The 24,602-nt window shown below is 45.4% G+C and overlaps 1 protein-coding gene across 5 annotated transcripts in view; it reads left to right on the top strand.

The window, feature by feature from the left end:
* Positions 1–24,602, top strand: part of ENOX1 (ecto-NOX disulfide-thiol exchanger 1) — a 336,022-nt gene that overhangs the window by 220,086 nt on the left and 91,334 nt on the right. For all 5 annotated transcript variants that reach the window (XM_069601258.1, XM_069601259.1, XM_069601255.1 and 2 more), the window contains one exon: positions 7,622–7,806. In XM_069601258.1, the coding sequence (XP_069457359.1) occupies positions 7,622–7,806 (185 nt within the window). The remainder of the gene's footprint in view (positions 1–7,621; positions 7,807–24,602) is intronic.

Here is a 24,602-nt window from a genome sequence, read left to right as displayed (position 1 = left end):
AGAAGACAGGATCCCTGCCGAGTGGATCAAGTCAAGCCTCAAGACTCTAGAATCCTTAGTTTAACTTCCACATTGCTTATTCCCAAACAACTCCTGCAGAAGATCTGTGTGTGTGTGTTTTAAAACAGTCTCATCCCGTCTGCCTCCATAACAGAGCCCCTTTCCTGTGGAACAGTCGCCAAACGGAGCCAGTAAGGCAGTGTTCGCCTCTGTTAGGAACTAACCAGGCCCTGCAGCAGGGTCCCTGGTTTCCTTTTGCTCTCAAGCTGCAGCACTTACTATGCGAGGCCACCCCAGTGGCGTTACTTTGGAGAGTGCAGATTCTGGAGTTCCCCCTGCCGAGGAAAGACTCTGCACCTCCAGCCAGCTGTGTAACCTCCACGTCTCTCAAATTCAGTCCCATCTCCTGGAAAAGAGAAATAATAGTCGTATTTACTATATCATGTTTCCACGAGGGCAGGAGGAGATTGTGTAAATCATTGGCTTAGGCACATAACAGCCTTAGCTGTTACTACTGCTATTACTGTTTTCATTACTACTTCTATGCCTGCTGGTACTGTTGGTGAAAAGACCAGGGACAGGAAAGTGGTGGTGACTGTATCTTGTGCTCAGATCTCCCCGTTTTTTTAAGAAGGTAGCTGGGGCATGGGGACAGGGCTGGGACAGGACTGCTTACCCTGGCACAGAGCATGGGGCTGGGGCTCATTCAGAAGGTCAAGGAATGAAACCATAAGGCCAGGCTGAGCCTGTGGTGCCCTCAGAAGTATTTGTCCAAACAAGCTAACTGTAGCTGCAGTTCAGAAGCCAAGGAGCAGACGGAGCCGTGGTCTGAGCCGCCGCTCTCCAATGTGGTCTCGGCCCCAGCAACATCAGCATCACGGGCAACTTGGAGGAAGGCAGATTCTCAGGCCGCATCCTTGACATAATCCCATTGGAAACTCTGCGGGGAGGACTGAGAAATACGTGTTAAACACACCTACCGGGAGTTTCTGATCCAAGCCAATGTTTGGGAAACTGGGGTAGAACAGTGTCAGCTGCTTTACAGTTAAGTCCCAAATCTTCAAGTGTCTTTACCCAAAGAAAAAAAAGCTTATTTATTGGGCATAGTTCAGTTCAGTCGCTCAGTCATGTCCGACTCTTTGCGACAGCACACCAGGCCTCCCTGTCCATCACCAACTACCGGAGCCTACCCAAACCCATGTCCATCAAGTCGGTGATGCCATCCAGCCATCTCATCCTCTGTCATCCCCTTCTCCTCCTGCCCACAATCCTTCCCAGCATTAGGGTCTTTTCCAGTGAGTCAACTCTTCACATGAAGTGGCCAAAGTATTGGAGTTTCAGCTACAACATCAGTCCTTCCAATGAACACCCAGGTCTGATCTCCTTTAAGATGGACTGCTTGGATCTCCTTGCAGTCCAAGGGACTCTTAAGAGTCTTCTCCAGCACCACAGTTCAAAAGCATCAATTCTTTGGCACTCAGCTTTCTTCACCGTCCAACTCTCACATCCATACATGACCACAGGAAAAACCATAGCCTTGACCAGACGGACCTTTGTTGGCAAAGTAATGTCTCTGCTTTTGAATATGCTATCTAGGTTGGTCATAACTTTCCTTCCAAGGAGTAAGCGTCTTTTAATTTCATGGCTGCAGTCACCATCTGCAGTGATTTAGGAGCCCAGGAGAGTCCAAAGCAGGTATTCTTGGTCCCTCGGCACCTTTCCTCCATGCAGCGATTCAGAGACCCAGGTCCGTTTCAGCAGCAAGAAGAGAATGCGGGCTTGAGCAGAAGGCACATCTCACACACCTCACACTGCGTCCGTGAGAGCCAGTCAGATGGCAGTGCCTGGCCCGGTCACCCCTCAAGAATGAGCTTCACTGAGCAGAGAAAAGCATGACATGGCGTGGTACCTGTGCCACAGCAGAGCAACTGGACACCCCAGGCACCCTTCAAGAAGAGCAGATGCAGGGAGGCAGATGGAGCCTGGTCCCTAGGTGCCCGGGGCTGTGGGAGCTGGAAGGCAAGCAGATAACGGCAACCATATCTTCCAGGTCTCAGACCCATCCCATCATCCTGGGTTCTGAACCTATTAGCACAAGGGCCTGTATTGGTTGCAGCTGATGAAATCCTTGGGAAAGATGCTCTTTGCACACAAGGAGGCAATGCACAGCTCAGCAGCGTCCTCCTGGAAGAGGGGAGGCTGGAGGGGGGGGAGGGAGGGACATTAAGCACAGAGTCCCCCAGTGACACCAAGACAAACAATTCTCAAGAAATCCAGATATTGTTAGAAACAATATGTTATAGTGTTTGATTATTTAGTTACATCTTGCCTGAGCAGGAAAAAGATATTAACATACTGTCAGCTTACTGGGACATAACCCAAAGTAACTTACATATTTCCATAGAGTGCTAATTATTTTTCTGAGGCTGGCTCAGGCTGCTAAGAGAGAGATTTCAAGGCTTTCACCAGATTATTTACTTAAAGAAGTTAAGCATGCCATTATTTGTTCCCATGGAAACACAGTAAGTAATAGAGGAGTCGGAAGAGGAGGTCACTCTGACCATAATTAATATGAAGAATAATGGTTTATATAGGATCTAGTCAAGGGTGCAGTGAGGTGCCGTAATGCATTTAAGCCTCATTTACAGTGGTGCAGTTCAATCTTTGGATCAACTTTCATACGCTTTGGTTAATTTTAGTAGTCTGGTGCTAATTTTTGAAATGGAATTTAATCTTGTTTAGCAGGGTTTTTCCAGTGTCTTTATTTCCATTTTGATCCAACCAGAAAATCCCTGTAACAGAATTTTCCTAAGGTCCTGAGCAAGTATAAGCCGATGCCTGCATTGGCTTTACCCTCATGGAGGTCACAGCTCCCTGCATGGTGGCCTCACACAGCTGATTGGTGGATGAATGAATGATCATCTGTAGACACCGTTGGATACAGCAGTGCTTTTCCCTGCTGGCTCAGCCAGTAAAGAATCCACCTGCAATGCAGGAGACCTGGGTTCAGTTTCTGGGTCAGGAAGATCCGCTGGAGAAGGGATAGGATACCCACTCCAATGTTCTTGGGCTTCCCTTGTGGCTCAGATGGTAAACAATCTGCCTGCAATGCAGGAGACCTGGGTTCAATCCCTGGGTCGGGAAGATGCCCTGGAGAAGGGAAAGGCTACCCACTCCAGTATTCTGGTCTGGAGAATTCCGTGGACTGTGTAGTCCCTGGGGTCACAAAGAATCGGACATGACTGAGCGACTTTCACTTAAAATCACCAAAGGAAAATTCAGTTATGTTCAGAATAGTTTACATTTAAAGTGTCTCACTGTATTCTTTTTCTTTAAATTTTATGGAAAGTCAGTAATGCACATGTTAAAAATTCTATTTGTTGCAACACAGTGGATTCTCCACAGGAATTCCTACAAAAAGATGCTTACTGTCATTTTATTTTTAATCCTGCTTATTTGAATGGTAGGTTTGTTACCCATTTGTATTGTAATCGAATATAATTCAAGAGTAAATTTTATCATGGAAGCTTCATTATACATTTTCAAAACTGTTTAATACAGTACCCTAGAAAAAAAGAGAGGAAAAATGGTAGACTGTTCAAGTTTCTGAATTTTGAATACACTGAGAAATGATATTAAGTTAGAAATGATTAGAATTTTTTGTTTCCTGTAGAGCCCTGGTCCAAGAAACATAATCTAACTTCTTCCAGGAAGCCTCATCTGAGGGGCGGATCCAAGCAGCATGATGCTGAAAAATGTTTACAAACAGGTGGCCAAAAGTTAAGTGGAGTCAATAGACAATTTCTCACCCTTTAGAAAATAACCACTTTGCGGCCACATGAGAAACCAAGATTTTTTTGCAGATACCAGGCTTGAAATCACTTAATAAGGAATGTAAATCAGTTATATGCCCCCATTATATAAATGTTGATGGGGTTGGCTATGGTATTGATTTGGGGGGAGGGGAGCAGGGGATGAGAGTGTATAGTTACACCTGCTGGATTATTTTTCATCTTTTAAAATATGATGATATCACATGCCTATTCCAGGAATGCTAACGACGTTGTATCCTACTTGGCAGGAGCAGTGGTCACTCAGCTCAAGCCAAGAGTAAGAGCTGTCAGCTGTTCCATTCTAAGAGAAGTCCTAAAATAATGGATGGTGCACTTCCCTCTATGTATTTATGTTCGGACAATTTATTTAAATAATGTTGCTGGCACATGCTTTATAGCTGCTTGCATTTTGCTACCCAGATTTCAGCATATCTTGCAGACTCGGCAATTCATTTGGAAAATGTAATTTCCATCTCTGCATACTAATCGATTTCTTCACGAACACCTGCTATCAGTTATGATAATAAAAATGCCACTCTGAACTGAGAAGGGGCCAAATGGAGCTTCCTAAGGAAATGACTTAAGTGTCTTTGAATGCTACTAAATGTAGTAACGTGCTTCTGTAGCGCCAACACTTTTTCTGTCATTTGCATTTTCTCTAATTTTGCCCTATTACAACATCCCTCTCTTAAATGATGCCTGGTACCCATTTCCTTAAGGGTTGGTAAACTGAGTTGTCAGGGTGTGGACAGGATCTGATGCGGTGCGGTACTGGGCCACACCATGTTTAAAAAACCACTAACTCATTCTCTGGGCTTCCCTGGTGGCTCAGCAATAAAGAATCTGCCTGCAATGCAGGAGTCACAGGTTTGATCCCTGGATCGGGAAGATCCTCTGGAGAAGGGCATGGCAACCCGCTCCAGTATTCTTGCCTGGAGAGTCCCATGGACAGAAGAGCCTGGCGGGCTACAGTCCATTGGGTTGCAGAGTCAGACACGACTGAAGCGACGTAGCACACCTGCACACACTCAGCCCATCCCCCAAGATAGACCCTGGGTCATTTCTGATTTATGAATCAGTCCCTGAAAGCTACGTATACAGCAAATAAAATTTCCTTTACTCATCCTCTTCAGCCTCCAGTTCATTCCACGCACCATTGCCAAACCAATCTTCCTAAATCACCGATTTCGTCACATCTTCCACTGGCAGGCACCCTCAGCAGTGCTCAGCTGGCCGCCCTGTTGGCCCAGTGGTCCAGCTGGCCTCCATCCCCTCTCATCATGCAGCACGGCTCACCTTTCTCTCACTGCTTCCAGACGGACTCTTGCACTTTCGGTCAGGCTTCTCTGCTTCCTGTCCCAAGGAGTCTGCCTTCCGTTCCCATCTCTGGGTTTTGCTTCAGCTCTTGTTCCTGACTGAGACGCCCTTCACCAGTTCATGGGCTTTCAGCCTTCAAAGCCCTCCTTCATTATTCCCATCTGCCTTTTCCTTTCTCTCCTCTGAATTCCTGTAGGATGGATTCCCCTACCATAAACCCTGACACTAAGTTGGTCGCTCATTTATTTATCCAGTAATTTTTGAGTGCCTACTATGGGCTTCCCTGGTGGCACTAGTGGTATAGAACCCACCTGCCAATGCAGGAGATGTAAGAGACGTGGGTTCAACCCCTAGGTTGGGAAGATCCCCTGGAGGAGGGCATGGCAACCCCCTCCAGTACTCTTGCCTGGAGAATCCCATGGACAGAGGAGCCTGGCGGGCTACAGTCCATGGGGTCACAAAGAGGTGGACACAGCTGAGTGACTTAGCACACGTGTCAGGCATTAGCCTCTCCTCTCTTCCTTTGAGTACGTTCCTTTCAAACTTGCAGGTTCTGTTGTATATCAAGCTCTTTGAGAGGAGAGACCTACTCTGTCTCCCTGTTTTGTGATCCAAGAGGCCCAGACAGGCTCAGGCACAGAGTGCGTGTGCAGTGAGTGCTCACTGACTGGTTGATCCCTGATGGTTTGAGGTAGGGAATTTTCTGGTTAATTGCATGCTCTACTAGATTAGTCTTTCAGTGGGTACTATATACATCATCAGTTGTACAAAGTAGAATGCCGTGAAACACTCAACTATTGAACGACTGTTGGCGTAATTTGATGGTGGTTATTTGAGGAGAGAGCTCAGTGGGTTTTCAGAGGACCTCTGTACACGTCTGTCACCTCTTCCTGGTGGAACTGTGACCCCAGAGGCTGACCTTGATCTGGATCTGGAACTGGTGGATTGCTGGGGAGTGGATGGAAATGATCCTGGACCAAGAACCTCCTGGAGCAAGGTTCCACACCATGTCCTTACAAACCAGAAGTCACGTCTTTAAAGAAGCTTCTGATAACGGACTTTTAAAATATCTTCCCTTTTATCTTGCTTATAAAAGTAGCGAATGGCTTTTCTGAAGGAGGCAGAGAAAGTATGGGAGACTGGTAAAAAAAAAAAGTGGAGAGAATTGGGGGTTCTTTTAAAATAATCTGTTCAGAACTAAACCCATTGTGCTGGCAGACTAGCCCAGTGACTGGGAGCAGAGACTCTGGAGCCCAACCTGGATTTGAAGGCTGTTGATGATGCTCTCTGTGAAATCAGACAAATTCTCTAACATCCATGTACCTTATTTTTCTCATCTGTAAAGCGGAATAATAAGAACAGTACCCGCATCAGAAGCTGATGGGGGAGATGGAGTGAGTGAGTGTGTGGGCCAGCGTCTGTTATATTGTGAGAGCTCAGAAAGCTATTGTGATTGCTGCAGAGACCAGCAAGTAGTCAGCTAGAGATGAAGGAAGGGCGTCCCCATCCTCAATTTGCCTTGGTCCCATTCACTCTTCTGTACGCCACTTCAGTTACTTTTGGAGTCGTGAGATGTGTAAGGCCCTGAATTACCCGTCCCGGTTTCTCGGTTGGGTGGGGAGTGAGTCAGTTCTGAACCTCCACTTAGAGAGTTTCGGGTTTCAGGAAAGAGTAGGGTCAGAAATTGCTGGTGAAACAGATGGAACTAGTTCTCCGTCCTGAGAGGAGTTAGAAGGAGTTAACAGACTTGTGTAGTCTATCCCAGCAGTTCAGCGGGAAGGAACGGTGTGTGGGTCAGTTCCCCCTACCCTCCCCTGGGCAGCTGTGGCTGCATGCCTCCACCTGGGGACCGCGAATGACGTGAATGAACGTGGCCCTCCTGGGAGCTAAGCCATCCTGCTGAAAGGGAGAGGGCGGTCACAAGGTAGATAGAGTTTGCCTGGAATTCTGAGTGCTCTCATCACCACCAACCCAGATCAGTTTCTGAGAGGGAGCCTAGGGTTGGGGCAGAGGTCAGGAGACAAGAATTCAGAAGGAATTCATCCTGTACCCACAAACACCCATAAGACGGGACAGACAGAATAGCTAACACATTCCCAAAGAAGTGAGCTGTAAAATAAGGCGGCACCAGCCGTAAAATAAGGCAGCGCCCCAGGGTAGGGAATTTGAGTTTGGCGCAAATGTGACGGATCAGAGTGAGGAGGGACTTCCCTGGCCATCCAGTGCCGGAGGTGTGGGTTCGATCCCTGGTCGGGGAGCTTAGATCCCACATGCCTTGCACCAAAAAAACAAAACATAAGACAGAAGCAATACTGTAGCCAATTCAATCAAGACTTTTAAAATGGTCCACATCAACAACAACAAAAAAATTAGAAAATAAAAAATTGGGGTGCGAGGCTCCCTTTAGCACCGAAGGCCCTCCATCTCAGCGAGACGGTCACTCACTTGAACTCGTTCTGTCTGCCCCACAGCCCTGGCCGCCCAGGCCTATGCACTCAAAGAGGAGAATGACAGCCTCCGATGGCAGCTGGACGCCTACAGGAACGAGGTGGAGCTGCTGAAGCAGGAGAAGGAGCAGCTGTTTCGGACCGAGGAAAACCTGACCAAGGACCAGCAGGTGCAGTTCCTGCAGCAGACCATGCAAGGCATGCAGCAGGTACCTGCGCCTCTGCTCAGAGAGCAAGGGGCACGTGTGCTTAGGGGAGGGGGGTGGCGGGATGCTGGAGGAGGAAAAAGGACAGCAGAAAAGCTGAGCGGTGCGATCAGGAAAGTCCCGATGATGTTTTGTGGGAGGAGAGGGTCTGGGGAGAAGCCACACAAAGAAATAGGTTGCGGTATCAATAAGTACACCCTCGAGGTGGGAAACAAAGGAGGAGAATCTTCGATCCCAAACAAAGGGATTGAAAGCTCCACACGGGAAATGTAGCCCCCTGGCAAATGGTTAGAAAATCCGTGCCCATCACGACACCAGCGTTCTGTAATCTTAGAACGTCTCCACTTATAAGCAAGCAGACTGATTTTTATAACAGCGTGGCGAGTTTGTTTTCGAGATTGATGAACATGTAAACTGTTTTTATTTCCTCTTCTCCCGGGTGATACTTAAGATGTAGACTGGTTCTATGAAAACACTCTGTATTTCAGAAATGCTTGCTGTGGGGTTGGATGAAGGATTGGAATTCAGGGCGATGGGCAGCTTCAGAAAGAGGCCAACGTCTCTGCTTTTTGTTAAAGAGCCACGGGCTTCAGTTTGGCACGGTCAGATTAAATCTGGATCTTTCCAGCTGGTATAAGAAAGAAACAGAAGTGGTGGGCTCTATAGGAAGGAGAAGGAACGTGGACTACGTGGAACAAGGGCTCAAGGGCTGGGACAACCCAGGCACTGGCTGCAGAGAGTCAAATCAAAGAGTCATATCTAGATTTATATCTAGAAGCATCGATTGATGTGTGACACGCTTAAGGAGTTTGGGCCTTTGAGTTATCGTAGAATAATATAGCCGAAATTATCATCACACAAGGGTATTTGTGTTACTCCTCTGAATATATCAATTTAACCTCTCCTTTCTAGGGGGGAGGAGGAAAGGTTGTTTTTCGTTAAATGGGGGAAATACAAGCAGGCTGATGGAAAATGATAGAGTGAGTAGGATATATTTTTTCAAATTCCCGCATCTGTATTGACTGCTGTCTAAGAGCAGAAGCCTGAATTGCCTACAGAAGTGTCTTAAAGGTGAAAGATAACTGCCGCTGAAAACTTCGCCAAAAACAGGTTGCAGTATTCCCAAGGGAGGGAAAAAATAATTGAGAGGAAGGGACGTGAGAAAGAAGCGCAGATCGGGATGTAAACAAGTTAATGACCAAGTCACCGAAATCCTGTCTTAAGCATCTCCTGCCATTTAAAAGCAATTCTGCTGTCTTGGCTTTGAGTCCTGACTCGCCGATGTTCACAGTGTGTGTTAGACAAATCAGCGAGATTCAGAGGTCAGAGCCAGCCAGGAAAATGTTATTACAGGCGGGGCTCGGGCCCCCGCACTTGAAAATCAGTGTAACAGCTGCCACGCGGGGCTCCTGGGGTTGTCCATCTGTCCCCATCGGGGGTGTGCGGTGCCTTTGCCAAGAGGAGCGTCTGGCCGTTTCTCCGAGGACCATGACACCAGATCTAGCCGACAGGCTACTATCTCATATCTCCTGCAACAGGGCCCTCTTTTCCTCCAAGAATGGTGACCTTGGCTGCTTGAAAAGTGGATCAAAACCTTGAAGGCTGCTGAAGTTTCAAATGTGAGAGAAGTCAGGAGGCAGGGTGGGCTGGCCTATCAGGAAGAAGCATGCCCTGGTCTACACCGGTCCACAGCGCTGGGCATCCTCACTGAGCTCAGCCCCTTAAAGGGGCAGTTCTCCTCTTGCAGCCTCTCATACATTTGCAGAATCTCCTTGTCCATAGAAAGCGTCCTTTCCTGTTTGTGTTGTTTTGGGGGCAGGGGAGTTTTGTTTGGAGGTCTGTCTTGGTTTCTTTGATTTGGTCTAAATCACAGAAGGTTATGGTCACAGTTCTAGACCTAGAAGTGCAAGACCAGGTTGCTGGCAAAGTTGGTTCCCTGTGGGACCCAAGGGAGTATCTGCTCTCTTCTCTTCCCTGGCTTCTGTGGGTTTGCTAGCAAGCTTCATCCTTCCTCGGCTTGCAGACGCATCACCCCGCTCCCTGCCTTCATCTTCACATGACCTTCTCCTTGTGTGTGTGCCAGGGTCACAAGTTGTACAGGGTTAAGGGGCCCACGTTATTCAAATATGGCTTCATCTTAACTCATGACATCTGCACGGATTCTGTTTCCATAAGTTTGCATTCTGAAGTACAGGCGTTTGGGACATCACCATATAGATTTGGTGGTGGTGGTCGTTCAGTCACCAAGTCATGTCCGGCTCTGGACTGCAGCACACCAGGCTTCCTTATCCCTCACTGTCTCCCAGAGTTTACTCAAGTTCATGTCCATTAAATTGGTGATGCCATCCAACCATCTCATCCTCTGCCACCCTCTTCTTCTGCCCTCAATCTTTCCCAGCATCAGGGTCTTTTCCAGTGAGTCAGCTCTTCGCCTCAGGTGGCCAAAGTATTGGAGCTTCAGCTTTGGCGTCAGTCCTTCCAAAGAGTATTCAGGGTTGATTTCCTTTAAGGTTGACTGGTTTGATCTCCTTGCTTTCCGAGGGACTCTCAAGAGTCTTCTTTAGCCCTGCAATTTGAAACCATCAGTTTTTAGCACTCTTCCTTCTTTATTGTCCAGCTCTCACATCTGTACGTGACTCTAAATTTGGAGGGGGGCACAATTCCATCAGCAGCGCACACAGAGGAGACGTCAAAATCTCTTTGTTGAATGGAGGAATGAGGGGACAGAGGTACAGGGGCAAGAACTAGCCCAGTGCCTCTGGGGGACTCTGGGATCTGGGAAAGAGCAGGGCAGGGTATGGGGAGAACTGCTGCCCCAGGGGTCTGTGTAGCACCTCCTTAGCACGTGAGATGCACTAGGTCCGGGGCAGCGGGTACAGTTTTCATTCTCGCTGGCCCTTAGGTGGACCCATGGTGATTATTGTGGAACACATCTTTAATAGAGTTTTTAAATGTATGTGCTTCTTAAGAGTCATCTTCCTACCTTACCCACTTTGAATGAATTCCCACAACCTGTCAATTTGAGCCCCACTGCAAAGAGTTCTCCTAACTTTAAAACCCACCCTCAATCTGCCCGCTGTCCGCTTTATAAATCAGAAAATCATCCCCTCCCAGGCAAATCAGCAGATAGAGGAGGGCGTTGGTCTCTCACGTGTCACTGTCTTAGCAGTCCATTTAGGGAAAATTATTCTGCAATAAGCAAAACCATATAAACAGTCTTAATAGCCTTAGGACTAGCATATAAGTTTTTAGAATTGCCTTCAAGTTTAGCTGGGAAGTTGCTCACCTTTCTTCTTTCCATCCCTGAACGACGTGTCCACTGACTTCACATGGTTTATCCTAAGTTCATGCAGGAAATATTATGGGCAGGGTTTGGAAAAGTGAAAAAATGCCTCGGGTGAATTTGTCTGGGTGTTTCCCAGTCTTCCCCCTGCCCTGCATGTGAGTCACAGTTTCATATTAGAGGTTTCACACAAAACGGAGTAATAGCTGGTATCCATGGTAACACGATAGCCTTTACCTGATCTGAAGCTGGTGACAAAGTTGACCTGTCTCTGCCATGGGGAGAGTGAGGTTGTGGGCTTTTGTTTGTATCTTTAGGTATCCAAGGGAAGCATACCCATATTTGAAATTCTTATTTATCTTCAGGTTACCACACTGAAGAGTTTTTTTGGGTTTATCAAAGTAAAATTTACGCACAGTGAAAAAGACAATTTTCAGGGTTCTCTGAGTCACTGCCGCAATCAATATATGAAACGATTCTGTCACCACCAGCACCCCCAAATTCTCTTATGCCCCTTTATAGTCCACCCCACTCCTCGTAACCACTGACTTGTTTTCAGCCCTCGTGGTTCTGCCCTTTCAAGGAAGTCACGTAAGTGGAGTAATAGCGTATACTTCCCAGGTGGCACTAGTGGTAAGGAGCCCACTTGCCAATACGGGTTGATTCAGAGACGCTCGATCCCTGCGTCGATCCCCAGGTTCGATCCCTGGCTCGGGAAGATCCCCTGGAGAAGGAAATGGCAACCCACCCCAGTAGGCTTGCCTCAGAAACCCCATGGACAGAGGAGCCCGGCGGGCTACAGTCCGTAGGGTTGCACAGAGTCGGGCATGGCAGAAGCAGCTGAGCACTCAAACAGGACGTGCAGCCCCTTGAGTCTGGCTCCTGTCCCTCAGCACGACGGGTTTGTGAGGCATCCGTGTTGCTGGGTGTGTCTGCTCTTCATTCTCTTTATGCTGAACGGTATTCCATTGAAAGGAAGGGCCGTACTTTGTTTGTCTAGTCACCAGTTAATGGACATTCGGATGGTGTTCTGTTTGAAGCCAATGTGAATAAATCTGTTATAAACATTCCATTTACAGGCCTTTTGTTTGGACATAATTTTTCATCTCACTTGGGTAAATATAGAATTGCTGGGTCATATGGTGTGTTTGACTTTTTAAGAGACTGCTAAACTGTTTTCCAGAATGTCTTCCCTGATGTGCATTCCCGAAAGATTACATGAGAATTCCAGCAACCTTGTCAGCCAGCACTTGGCGTGGCCAGTTAGTTTTGTTTTATTCTTTTTTAGTCACTATGAGATGGAGAAGGAAATGGCACCCCACTCCACTACTCTTGCCTGGAAAATCCCATGGAAGGAGGAGCTTAGTAGGCTGTAGTCCATGGGGTTGCAGAGTCAGACATGACTGAGCGACTTCACTTTCACTTTTTACTTTCATGCATTGGAGAAGGAAATGGCAACCCACTCCAGTGTTCTTGCCTGGAGAATCCCAGGGACGGGGGAGCCTGGTGGGCTGCTGTCTGTGGGGTCACACAGAGTCGGACACAACTGAATCGACTTAGCAGTAGCAGCAGCAGTCACTATAAGAAGTGTATAGTAGTATCTTTTTATGGTTTTAACCACACCTTCATTTAAGTAGGATTTGTGTTCTAATTCATGAGAATAAATCAGTTTGTCATATTTCTAAATGAGCAACTTAAAAATCAGAATTCTTTTTGAAGCCGTGTGTAAGTCCTATTGACAGGACTGGTAAATATTTAGATAACAACAGGATACCATTATAAGCCGCCGGTCCTAAAACTGTGAGTGACTAATGATGGTTATATCAGAAGGCTCCCTCATACACACTTTCAGCCAATGCTCTTTAATGCTGTTAACAAATGTCATCTGAAGACCAGCTGTCTTAAGGCCAGTAAACCAAAGTGGCCCATGTAGAACTCTCTTATGCTTTTGGCTTGACATTAGTAAAGATCAGGGCTAATCAGCTGTCTTGACAGCTTTCAGCAAAAGAGACCAGGAAAAAAAAAAAAATTGGGGAAAGAGTCCTATTAGGATCAATACTATTTCAGAAATAAAGTAACAGTTTTTTCCCCCACTTTATGCTCAAAGAGGAGCATATGCGGAATTCTCTGTATATGTATTACAACTCCTAATCTAGACTAATTGTGCAGAAGAGGGCAAAGAAATACAATAACGTGACTCCTGAAATACAACGTAACCCCAGTGAGTTTTGCCAAATGATCAAGGATTGGTTTGTGGGATATATATATATATATATATTATATTATGAATTAAATGAAAAATGTGTTGAAATGAGAACACCGGTGAGCGCATCTGACCGCTATAAGGAAAGTTAATCATCTCTTCTGAAATCTTCTTTAAACTATTCAGTTGTCTGAGTAAGTACTTTTTTTTTACGTAAGAGATAGTGAAAAGTTTGTGTTTGCTTGCCTTCCCAGACTCACGTGTCAGGAGGTCTGGTGTGCACAGGTCACAGTTAGGGTCGTTGTCCTGGCGGCAGGAGTCATGTCCAGGGTTGCTGTGATGATGACTGTGTGAGCATGCTGGTTGTGCTGGGCTAAGGGTGTTTTTGATCATTAGAAGATTTTAGAGGAAGACAAGTAAAATGAACTTACCCAAGACAACTTCAGATAACTTCTTTTTAAATTTGGGGGAAAAAAAGAGCATGTCCCTTAAACATTGTGAAAATCCTATGAAGGCCAGCAGTCCCGTTGTTCCCAGTGGCCTTCAAAGATGGCACTACAAAGAACATGGGCGAGGTTCTGCAGGCAGAGAACACAGACAGATGCAACAGGCGTCTCTGTTCTCTCAATAGCTGTTCACTTCTGATTTGCGTTTGTATTTTCTTTCTGAAAATGCCCAGCAGTCAGATAATGGACCTACAAAGCCGGTGCTCTCTGTCCGTTATCCTTTTTCTCTTATGATCTGTTTAAACTTTATCTTTTATCCTTTCCGCTGAAGTTGCTATTTGATCATCACATTACTTTATTTGCGAATGTTAGTTCTGTTCTTTGTTTATTATCTTTTCATGCAGTCCTATTTTTCGGTTACCATCTCTTCTCAATCTTTTCGAGAATACCAATTAAAATTTTTTTTTACGTTCTTTTTGGTCCTGAACCATTTCTGTTTATCCCAGGACTGCTTGTTTCATTTCTGTGTCTCCATCTTTCTTCGTGCTCCCTGTTTCTTCTCATGGGAGGTCATGCTTAGTGGCCTGTTTGTCTCTGGGATGAAGGGCTAGAGTCCGCCGTTCCAGGATGCTATGTGGTTTGCTGATAGCTGACTCCAGGCCTCCCCCACAGCAGAGTCTCCCTTTTAGTGGCTCACTGCCTGGCAGGCTTCACTTTGAGGAGAGTTGCTGCTGCTGCTAAGTCGCTTCAGTCGTGTCCGACTCTGTGCGACCCCATAGACAGCAGCCCACCAGGCTCCCCCGTCCCTGGGATTCTCCAGGCAAGAACACTGGAGTGGGTTGCCATTTCCTTCTCCAATGCAGGAAAGTAAAAAGTGAAAGTGAAGTCGCTCCATCGTGTCTGACTCTCAGCAACCCCATGGACTGCAGCCTGCCAGGCTCCTCCGTCCATGGGATTTTCCAGGCAAGAGTACTTGGGGATTCCACAAATGCCAGAGTCTGTCCTACACGAAGAACTCCCTGGCGTTTCCCTTGTATTCGCTTTGCTCTTTTAAGTTTATTCGTTGATGTACGTTTCAGTCGTCTGTGGAGGAGAGAGAAGGGAAAAGCAAACACACACGGACTGGGTCTGACGTTTTGAACAAGAACCTGTTTCAGGAGCTCTTGGTTTTAATCCAGTCCTTGAACAAATCCTGGGTTAGTATGGTGCCTGGAGAGTGGAAAGGGAATGGAGCCTAGGGGGAACATTCCACGTTATTCTGGCTTTGCAGAAACAAGAGAAGAAGAGAGAGCACATTTTCTAAACATCTAGGAGGTAGGAATGTAGGAACTTAAGGCAGCGTATTTTGGAATAAAGATGGATGCTTCAGGATGAGGAAGGCAGATACACAAATTAGAGGCATTTAGGGGAGGAGAAAAGGGAGATGAATAGTCTGAACAAGGTGACAGAAGGTTGGATTTTCTAAGTTGATTCTTTTTATTATTAGTTAATTATGGCTGTATAATTAATTTATATAATTATAATTGATCAGTTAATTGCAGCTCATCATTTGTTGCCGCACTGGCTCTTCTCTGGTTGCATCAGGCAGAGCTGTTCTCTGTCTGCGGTGCATGGACTCTTGGCCTCAGTGGCTTCTGTTGTTGCCAAGCATGGGCTTTAGGCACTCGGGCCCCACTTGGGCTCAGTACTTGCAGCTCTCGGGCCCTAGAGCACGCAGCTTTCAGTAGTGGTGGTGCGTGGTCTTAGTCGCTCCGTGGCACGTGGAATCTTCCCAGACCAGGGGCAGAACCCACGCCCCCTGCATTGGCAGGTGGATTCCTATCCACTGTGCCACCAGGGAAGCCCTTCAGTTCGCTCTTTAAAAATGTGACTCGTGGACTTATCCTTATGAATGAAAATAGAAATAGGGCTCAGCTGGGTGACTTTCCTCCAATCTATATTGGCTGGCTGCCCTCGAAGAGAGAAAAAGGCACAGAACTGAGAAAAACGAATGACATGGAGGAAGGCAAGCCTCAGCCTCAGTGGGCCTGTGAAGAGTAGAAGATTAGAAGGTGCTGGAGACGGAGGAAAGAGAAGCATGGTGGAGACACTGAAGAGGCAGCGGAAGGACAGGTCTTCCTCCAGAGTTAAAAACGCAGTGACACGGACATTAACACAGAAGAAGGAGAAGAGGAGAAAGTTCTCTAAAAGAAGGAATTCACCACTTTTATAATGGCAAATTAACTTTTAAGAGCTTTTGTGAAATATTTAGATCAGTGAACTAGATGCAGGCTGTGGAAAACTAAAGACTGATTCGTTGGGAATTTAAGTTGCAGTTTATTATGAGGGTTTTCTTCCTAAGGAGGGCTCATGAACTTCAAAATTGCTCAGTTGAAGAAGTATCCTGGAAATTTTGGTTGTTTTCTCATCCATATCTTTACTGTATGAAAATAGTTTACATCAGTGCAGAAAATAATTCGGTATCACTGGTCAAGGCAAGAAAATCACATTATTACAATGTAGAGAAAGGGTCTGGGAAATCTTTATGGGCAAGTAGTAAAACATTCTGTAGTCTTAAAAAGTTCAAAAAATATTTGTGTGCATAAAGACTTACACACACATCTGGAATTTTTACAAGTTGTGGCTGTAGAGACATAAGCCATGTTTATTCTATTTAAGCTACCCAGATGCAATCTGTTTCTTTCTGAATCAAAAAATAACTCACAAGACATTTCCCACATTCGTATTAAAGATTTTTGACATTTTGCTAAAATCAGAACAATCATAAAAACATGTACATCTCTCAAAGTGTGGCTTGACATCAGTTCCAAGGCAAGGCATCAGGATTCACAACAGCTGCTGAGTCTGGGGTCCACCGTGGTCATCATTCCTTTTCACGTAACTACCCTGGAGTTTGTCATTTCATTTTCTGCCTGTTTTTCAACCAGCACCTTGGGATTTGTTGTTCAGTTGCTAAGTCATGTCCGTCTCTGTGACCCCATGTACTGCAGCCCGCCAGGCTCCTCAGTCCATGAGATTTCCTGGGCCAGAATAGTGGAGCGGGTGGCCATTTCCTCCTCTGGGGGATCTTCCCACCCAGGGATCGAACCTACGTCTCCTGCTTGGCAAGTGGATTCTTTACCACTGAGCCACCTGGGAAGCCAAAGGGGTCGAACTGTGGGATGGTGCATAGTAATAGCAGCCCGCGTGATGGTGATGATCACCCTCATTAATAATCCAGCACCCCTTAGCTTCAGCTAAACATCAGTTGTCCTGCTGGCAGCATGAACATTTTCTAGCACTTGCAGATCACACTCCCTGGCACTTCGAAGGACGTCTGGTACCCACTGCTGAGTGAGTCTTGAAGGGATGGTTGGGGACATTTGGGACCAGAAATGGAAACCAGTGCACGGATCCTTGGCTCATTCCCATCACATTTGAAGTGATCCCACCTGACATCTTCTGAGGGGGTTGGGAGTGATGAAGGCACTTGCCCATTTAAATCTGGACAGGATACAAAGGACCAAAGTGATGCGCGTGGAGAGGAAACCGCTCTGTTTTTAGCAGTTTCAGACGGGCGGGCCATGGGGCATTGTACCATTTTCACCGGACAGAGAGACCTTCTGATGAGAAAGGAGATAGGCCGCCTTCATGGACATGAGGGACACTGAGCCCTGCGCAAGAAGAGGAAGACGCCGAACCGGTGGGAGGGAGAGGGTGTCCAGCCTGGCCATCTCTTGCACAACTCTGCATAAGTCAGCCTGTCTGAACCTCAGGTTCTTAACCTGGATAATGGGCCCTACTCACCTCCATCAGGGTTTGCAGCCGTAAAATGAGGCCATGTACGTGAATGCGTTTGGAAAAGCTGTTGCACAAATGCCAACTGTGATCGCTGCATTCTCGGGGCCAGCATGAAGAAGCGTGGAGGTTTAAGAGAAGACTCGGGGCTTCCCTGGTGGCTCTAGTGGTAAAGAACCTGCCTGCCAATGCAGGAGACACAAGAGACACGGGTTTGAGCCCTGGGTCGGAAGGATGCCCTGGAGACACGACTGAAGTGACTTAGCATAAGCATGCAAGAGAAGACCCAGGACTCACAGAGGAAGTCTGGAGACATGCAGATCTGAGGTTCCCAACCCTGGGGTGGCCTGTGCTGTTGTTCCTACACCCCTTTATGGCTGGGGGACCTGCTCCCTGCAGTTACCTCTCAGAAACCCCTTCCTTCCTCTTCTCAGCACTCACACCTCAGGAGCATGTGCTCACTGTGGTTTCTCGGGGAAAAACTTGAGACCTGGAGATGGCCAGTGATGTGCCCAGGGTCCGAACACAGCAGAGTCAGAATTCCAGGCCAGTCCTGCCAGACCACGGCCCCTGCATTCTCTGTCTTCCTGTAACTCCCCACAGTGGACCCTGCAGAGAAGTGAGGCTTCAGAGCTGCGGTGACCAGGGGTACAGGACACCTTCCAGAGCTCCTCGCTCATTAGAAATACTTTTGACCAAAATCTACTGCCTGTTTTCTGACCCTGTGTCCCAGCCCTTGATTTTTGTCTGGGCAGAGCAAGAACCAGCAAGAAGAAAATAACACACGTGCGGCTTTTATTTATTAGATTTGAACTGTGAAAATAAATCTCTTCACTTCTGGGACAAGAACGAGAAGCCCTAATAAAGTTTAACTCTGGGAGGTTTCAGCTGACCCTGAGAGCTCCTGCTCTGCCAGTAATTAATTTGATCATCAAATGCATCCTCATTAGTAATCATCTCTTCTAAAAATTAATGAGACTAGCAGACAAATCAGTACGGGACCCTGGGGTAGAAATAATGGCATCACCCTGCAGACCATTAAAATCTCTCAGCTTCTACCTTTTGCCACTTTCCCCGACGTCTGCCCTGGGAAATATGGACTGTTGATAGATTCGCAGCCATTCCCAAGATAAAAGAACTTGACTCCCCCTACCCACGCGGTCAGCCATAGTTGGTGGATGACCTTTAAATGACCCTCCCCTCCGCCACCTCTTTTAAGAAATTGCCTCCTGACGTGTGGGCCATATACCAGGCCAGGAGTTCCAGATTTACAGTGCCATGGATCTTTTCTTAAATGCAGTAAGTCAAAATGGACTCTGGCTGCAGACACGTACCACTTGACCCCTGTCAGGTCTCCCCTGCAGCCATGAACGCTGAAATGAATCCTTGGGTCCTGGCCTTGACTCTCTTCAGCATCTTCCGGTGCACAGAGAGACAGGCTCATCCGCACCAAAGCCCTGGGCCCGGACGCACACATGGCCGCCTGCGTACAGCAGGTGTCACGCTCGCAGCCAGACCGACGCAATTAATCCATCTCTCCAATTGGGCTGCCGTTGGGAGGGAATTGTGCTCTGGGGCTTTCTCCACGCAGCTGGTTAGGAGAGGAAACATGAGAATTAGCAAGGGCAGCCAATTTCCTCCTCATCCGAAATGAGGGCTGTGAAGAGAAAGCAGGGAGGAGTGTGGCAGGCGGAAAGAAGCCCACGTGGAAACAAAGAGGAAAGAAGAATGACTCGGAGGGGGAAGAAGCCTTCAGCTGAGTAAGAGAATAAACACAGGGGAGGAGAAGTGTGGGTGGGAGCTGCAGCTTTCCTGGGTCTAGGTTTGTCTTGTTGATTTTTGTTTTATTTTCCACCTTACAAAACAGTGTGTGCTCAGTGCCGAAAACTAGGAAGCCTAAAAGAAGCATATAAAAGGAAACACATTATTCAGGGTGTCGCTTCCCAGATATCCCCGTGGGTAACATTTACATATATTGTTTCAGCCTCTTTCTCTCCGTGTGCATAAACATGCAGCATTATCATTTTTAAAGATCGACCAGTGGACTAGCCAAACATAGTCAGTTCACGTTTCTGGAACTGTAGCCAAAGAGTGGAGCTGGGAATTCAGTACCAAGATGTTGGAATGGTTAGTTAAAGACTACGTTTTCTCCTCTGTTTAACAAAGCACCCGGAATAGTCACCAAGGGAAGCTTAAACAAAGTTAGTGCCCAGTCTGGCCCTCCCTTTATAAACCACCCACTTCACTCAATTGATCGCTGAAAAGACCCTGCCTCATGAAGTCCTTAACTCGATGCAGCTTCCTCAGTCTGGTGATCACCTCTCCGGTTTCCGTTTCCTCTCTGTGTGTCGCTGGGTCAGTCTGTCTGTCCGTCTCACCCACTCTGTGTCTCACATACACACACACAGGCACACGTGTGCACACACACTTAGTAAATGGCCAGAGCAGCTTTATTTTCTGGAAGTCCTGTGGAAGATATAAAAGGAAAAAGTATATTAGCACTCTGGTTATAGGTTTCCAAGGAATGGGCATTACAAATGGTACTTATAAATGAGAGATGAGCAGAATGACACTTCATGCCTTTATTTTCACTTTTCTCCTCCTTTGGTTTGTTTTGTAATGTATTGTGATTACACGTGTAGTTCATGCTGCTGTCCCCTCCATGCATACACACTTCATGGTTTTACGTCCTCCTCCTCCTCCTCACCACCACTTTATTTTAAGCTGGTATCACTCACGTATTCCAGTCAGAAGACTTTCACTGGCAAGCCCCAGGGCTCTCGTTCCCGGTGGTAGAGATATATGTTTTCACCCATGATTTACATTTTTTCCAAAGTCATTTCCTGAACCAGTACATTATACATTTTTTAATAATTTAAACACAGAGTGGTACCTTACAATTTTGTCCTTCAGTAATTCTCTGTGTATCTTGTCTTCTTTTCCCCTGGGTTTATATTTCTTCCCTACTGCTGCTAAGTCGCTTCAGTCGTGTCCGACTCTGTGCGACCCCAGAGACGGCAGCTCACCAGGCTCCCCCGTCCCTGGGATTCTCCAGGCAAGAACACTGCAGTGGGTTGCCATTGCCTTCTCCAATATTTCTTCCCTGTTGGCGTGTATTTCTCATCTCCAGTGCTACTCACAGTTTATTTCGGGAAAATCTTGGTAATGATGTAACTCTAAAGTCCATAAAAAGGGTGTTGTGCCGAGTTTCTCTTTACAAAATGATTTTCCCCAGGACTCCCCAAGTAATCCTCTTATTTATCATTTAGGGAGAAAGAGAAAAGGAGTGTTCTGGATGAAGTTTCACCCCTCTACACAGGATAACATGAGCTCAGATTTCCGAGAATCACCAGCTCACTTAAGGAGCACTCTCCAGTCTAATCTTTCCCTCCTGAACCCTTGGATCTTAATTGACTAGGCTGGTCTTTTAGTCTGCTTTTTCTGCCTGGCTCATGATTGATATGCTTGATTTTAGGTTCATAGTTTTCTTGTCATTTCTCATGGCCCACCCACAGTATAAAAAACAAGCTAGCATATGTTGATAATGGGAATTTTGCTTTCCATATAAATTTTGGACTGGGCATGGGCTCAATTTCAGCACAGCAAGAGATTGTTACCACCGTGGTAACCACAAGAAAACTGGGAAACACAGTTTTGCAGGGTTAGGGTTAGGGTTAAAGCTAAGAGGGGCACTGCTGAGCCCCCTAATGCAGCACACTTATTTCCTAATTTTCATCAAATAGAGTTGAAGTCACTGAGCTAAGTCCTACCCGCAAACCCCGAGCTCACCTCCTGCTCCTCACAGCTCCTGGTTCTCAGTCCTTGGCTGCTGGCTCCGCCTGCTCATGCTTGCATTCTGAGAATCTTTTCCTTTTATATTCATTCATATTGGTCTCCTACCCCCTGGAAAATGAACTGAGACACAGGGGGCTATGACCCTTCCCCCAACATGTTAAATAACTGTCAGTCTCTTTTTTCTTCTGATAGTAGAATAGAGATTAATTCTGGCCCCTAAGGTCCATCTTTTTTTTTTTTTTTTAGTTTTTTATTTTTTTAATTTTAAAATCTTTAATTCTTAGGAAGATGGCAATGACAACCCTGTATGCAAGACAGGGAAAGAGACACAGATGTGTATAATGGACTTTTGGACTCAGAGGGAGAGGGAGAGGGTGGGATGATTTGGGAGAATGACATTCTAACATGTATACTATCATGTAAGAATTGAATCGCCAGTCTATGTCTGACGCAGGATGCAGCATGCTTGGGGCTGGTGCATGGGGATGACCCAGAGAGATGTTATGGGGAGGGAGGTGGGAGGGGGGTTCATGTTTGGGAACGCATGTAAGAATTAAAGATTTTAAAATTTAAAAAATAAAAAACTAAAAAAAAAATAAAAAAAAAAGAAATCACACACAAAAAAATAAATAAAATCTTTAATTCTTCTTTTAAGGCTAATTTTCATTTTTTGTATATCCAGCAACTCTCTGAGTAAAGAATGGATGAAGTAAAGAACAGATTGTTGAGTCACCACACATATTTTAGTCTCAGCTACTAAAACCTGTAAACCAGCCTCCCTGATTCTTAATATCCGCTGCTTCTCCTCAGTTCAGTTCAGTCGCTCAGTCATGTCTGACTCTTTGCGACCCCATGAATCACAGCACGCCAGGCCTCCCTGTCCATTACCAACTCCCAGAGTTCACTCAGACTCACATCCATCGAGTCCGTGATGCCATCCAGCCATCTCATCCTCTGTCGTCCCCTTCTCCTCCTGCCCCCAATCCCTCCCAACATCAGAGTCTTTTCCAATGAGTCAACTCTTCGCATGAGGTGGCCAAAGTACTGGAGCTTCAGCTTTAGCATCATTCCTTCCAAAGAAATCCCAGGGCTGATCTCCTTCAGAATGGACTGGTTGGATCTCCTTGCAGTCCAAGGGACTCTCAAGAGTCTTCTCCAACACCACAGTTCAAAAGCATCAATTCTTTGGCACTCAGCCTTTTTCACAGTCCAACTCTCACATCCATACATGACCACAGGAAAAACCATAGCCTTGACTAGACGGACCTTAGTCGGCAAAGTAGTGTCTCTGCTTTTGAATGTGCTATCTAGGTTGGTCATAACTTTCCTTCCAAGGCCTAGTCATGCCCAAATACATAATAACCTCATCTCACTGATTGAGTAGACCCCACTTTCTGACAAGTCTTCATTGAAGTGTAAGGGTTTTTTGAGTCCTTCTGTCTTTAGAAGTCATGGATGCTCTCTGCTGCTACTAGATACTAAGGCTTATTAGTTGCTGACCTCACCGAATACTACAGGCATGGCCCCGGGGCTCTGAAAGAATGACTCCAACCTCAGGAAACAGCCATTCTGTCTTCACTTGCACTGAGTATGTGTACATACAGTCACACGTGTTTCTGTTCAGACTGTTTGCTACCATCCAGATGTTTTGAGAGCCTTGCATCCTGAGAGCTGACATGTATATCATGCGTATCAAGGATCCAAGGCTTAGAAAGAGTAGTAAGAAAGCGCCAATCCAGGTAGCATGGTGCTTAAAATTTCTTCCTAATTATTTTTCCTAATCTTTTGAAAGTGAGGTTATATCACACATTGAGACTTTAAAGGACAATGGCAACATGCCAAGCCCACTCTTTAGTGAAAGACCTTAAAGGATGACAGGGAATAAGGACACTTTTTAAAGCAGCTCTGCTGTTCCCTTCCTCTTGCTCTTCCTGCCGATGTTTGCAGTAGATGAAGCATTTCCATAGCATTCAGCTCCTACACTCTTTTAAAAAATTTATTTATTTTTAATTGGAGGATAATTGCTTTACAATATTGTGTTGATTCCTACACTGTTGATTAGCAGGACCTGTTCAGAAAACTGTACTTTTCAAATATTTCTGGAACATTTACAAAAATTAATTCCATACTAGACCTTAAGGCAAATATCAATAAATTTCAAAGTGGTGCTATTGTATTTTCTGAGCACATTAAAATTGTTAAGAATCAATGTCACAAAAGATGACTAAAATAAATTCTGTATACTTAGAAATTTTAAAACACCCAAATCCACAGATCTAAAAAGAAATCAGGATTGTAATTTTAAAATACTTGATAATTGATGATTTAAAACACAACATATCAAAACCTGTGGGATGCAGCTAAAACAGAACCTAGAGGAAAAATTTTAAACTTTAAATGTCTGTTTTAGGAAAAAAGAGAATTGAAAACAGAAGTAAGCATTGAATTCTTATTTTAAAAGAATAAACACAAAGAAGGAAAGATAAGTAAAGATAAGCACAGAACTTACTAAAGAAGCAGAGTCATATGCTACAGAAGATCAGCAAAGGCAGTTGTTGCTTATTTGAAAAGACTGATAGAATAGAAATATTTGGCAACAAGAGAATACTCTAATAAATAATATTTTTGAAGAAAATGAATTACAGCTGTAGATATGACAGAGATTAAAGACCTATGAAAAAATCAGGACTAGCTTTACGGCAAGTTTTTAAACTCAGGTGAAATGGAAAGATCCCTAAAAACGAAAAAAATGTGTTAAAATTAAATCAGGGAAAAATCGAAAGCCTGGATGATCTCATTTTAAAAACTGGAGGTAGTAGCTTAAAACCTCATATCAAAGCAACAGATCCAAAATGGATTTACAGAAAAGTTCTACCAAATATTCAATGAAAATTATGCCAATCTTTTACAGAATTGTTCAGATAATAGAAGAGGAACAAAAGCTTTCCAACTAACTCATAAGGCTGGTATAAATAGTACACTTGATACCAAAACAGGACAAAGGCAGAAAAAATGAGAAGGGTGGAGGAATTACAGGTCAGTCTCACTTATGAACTTAGATTTGAAATTAAATTTAAATTTAAAATTTAAAGTTAATCTAGTATTTTATAAACCACCCTATTGGATTTATTCCAGGAATTCAAGGTTGGTTCAATATTATAAAAGTCTATTAATATAATGTAACCCCATTAACAGGTTAAGTCAGAATAATACAATCTTTTTAGCAGCTACTGAATATCCATTCATAATATTAATATAAAACTAAGTAAAAAATGAAGATTGTAACAACTTGGAA

This window comes from Ovis canadensis, chromosome 10 (assembly GCF_042477335.2).
Source record: "Ovis canadensis isolate MfBH-ARS-UI-01 breed Bighorn chromosome 10, ARS-UI_OviCan_v2, whole genome shotgun sequence".
NCBI classification, from domain to species: domain Eukaryota; kingdom Metazoa; phylum Chordata; class Mammalia; order Artiodactyla; family Bovidae; genus Ovis; species Ovis canadensis.
This window is presented reverse-complemented; position numbering and strand designations above follow the sequence as displayed.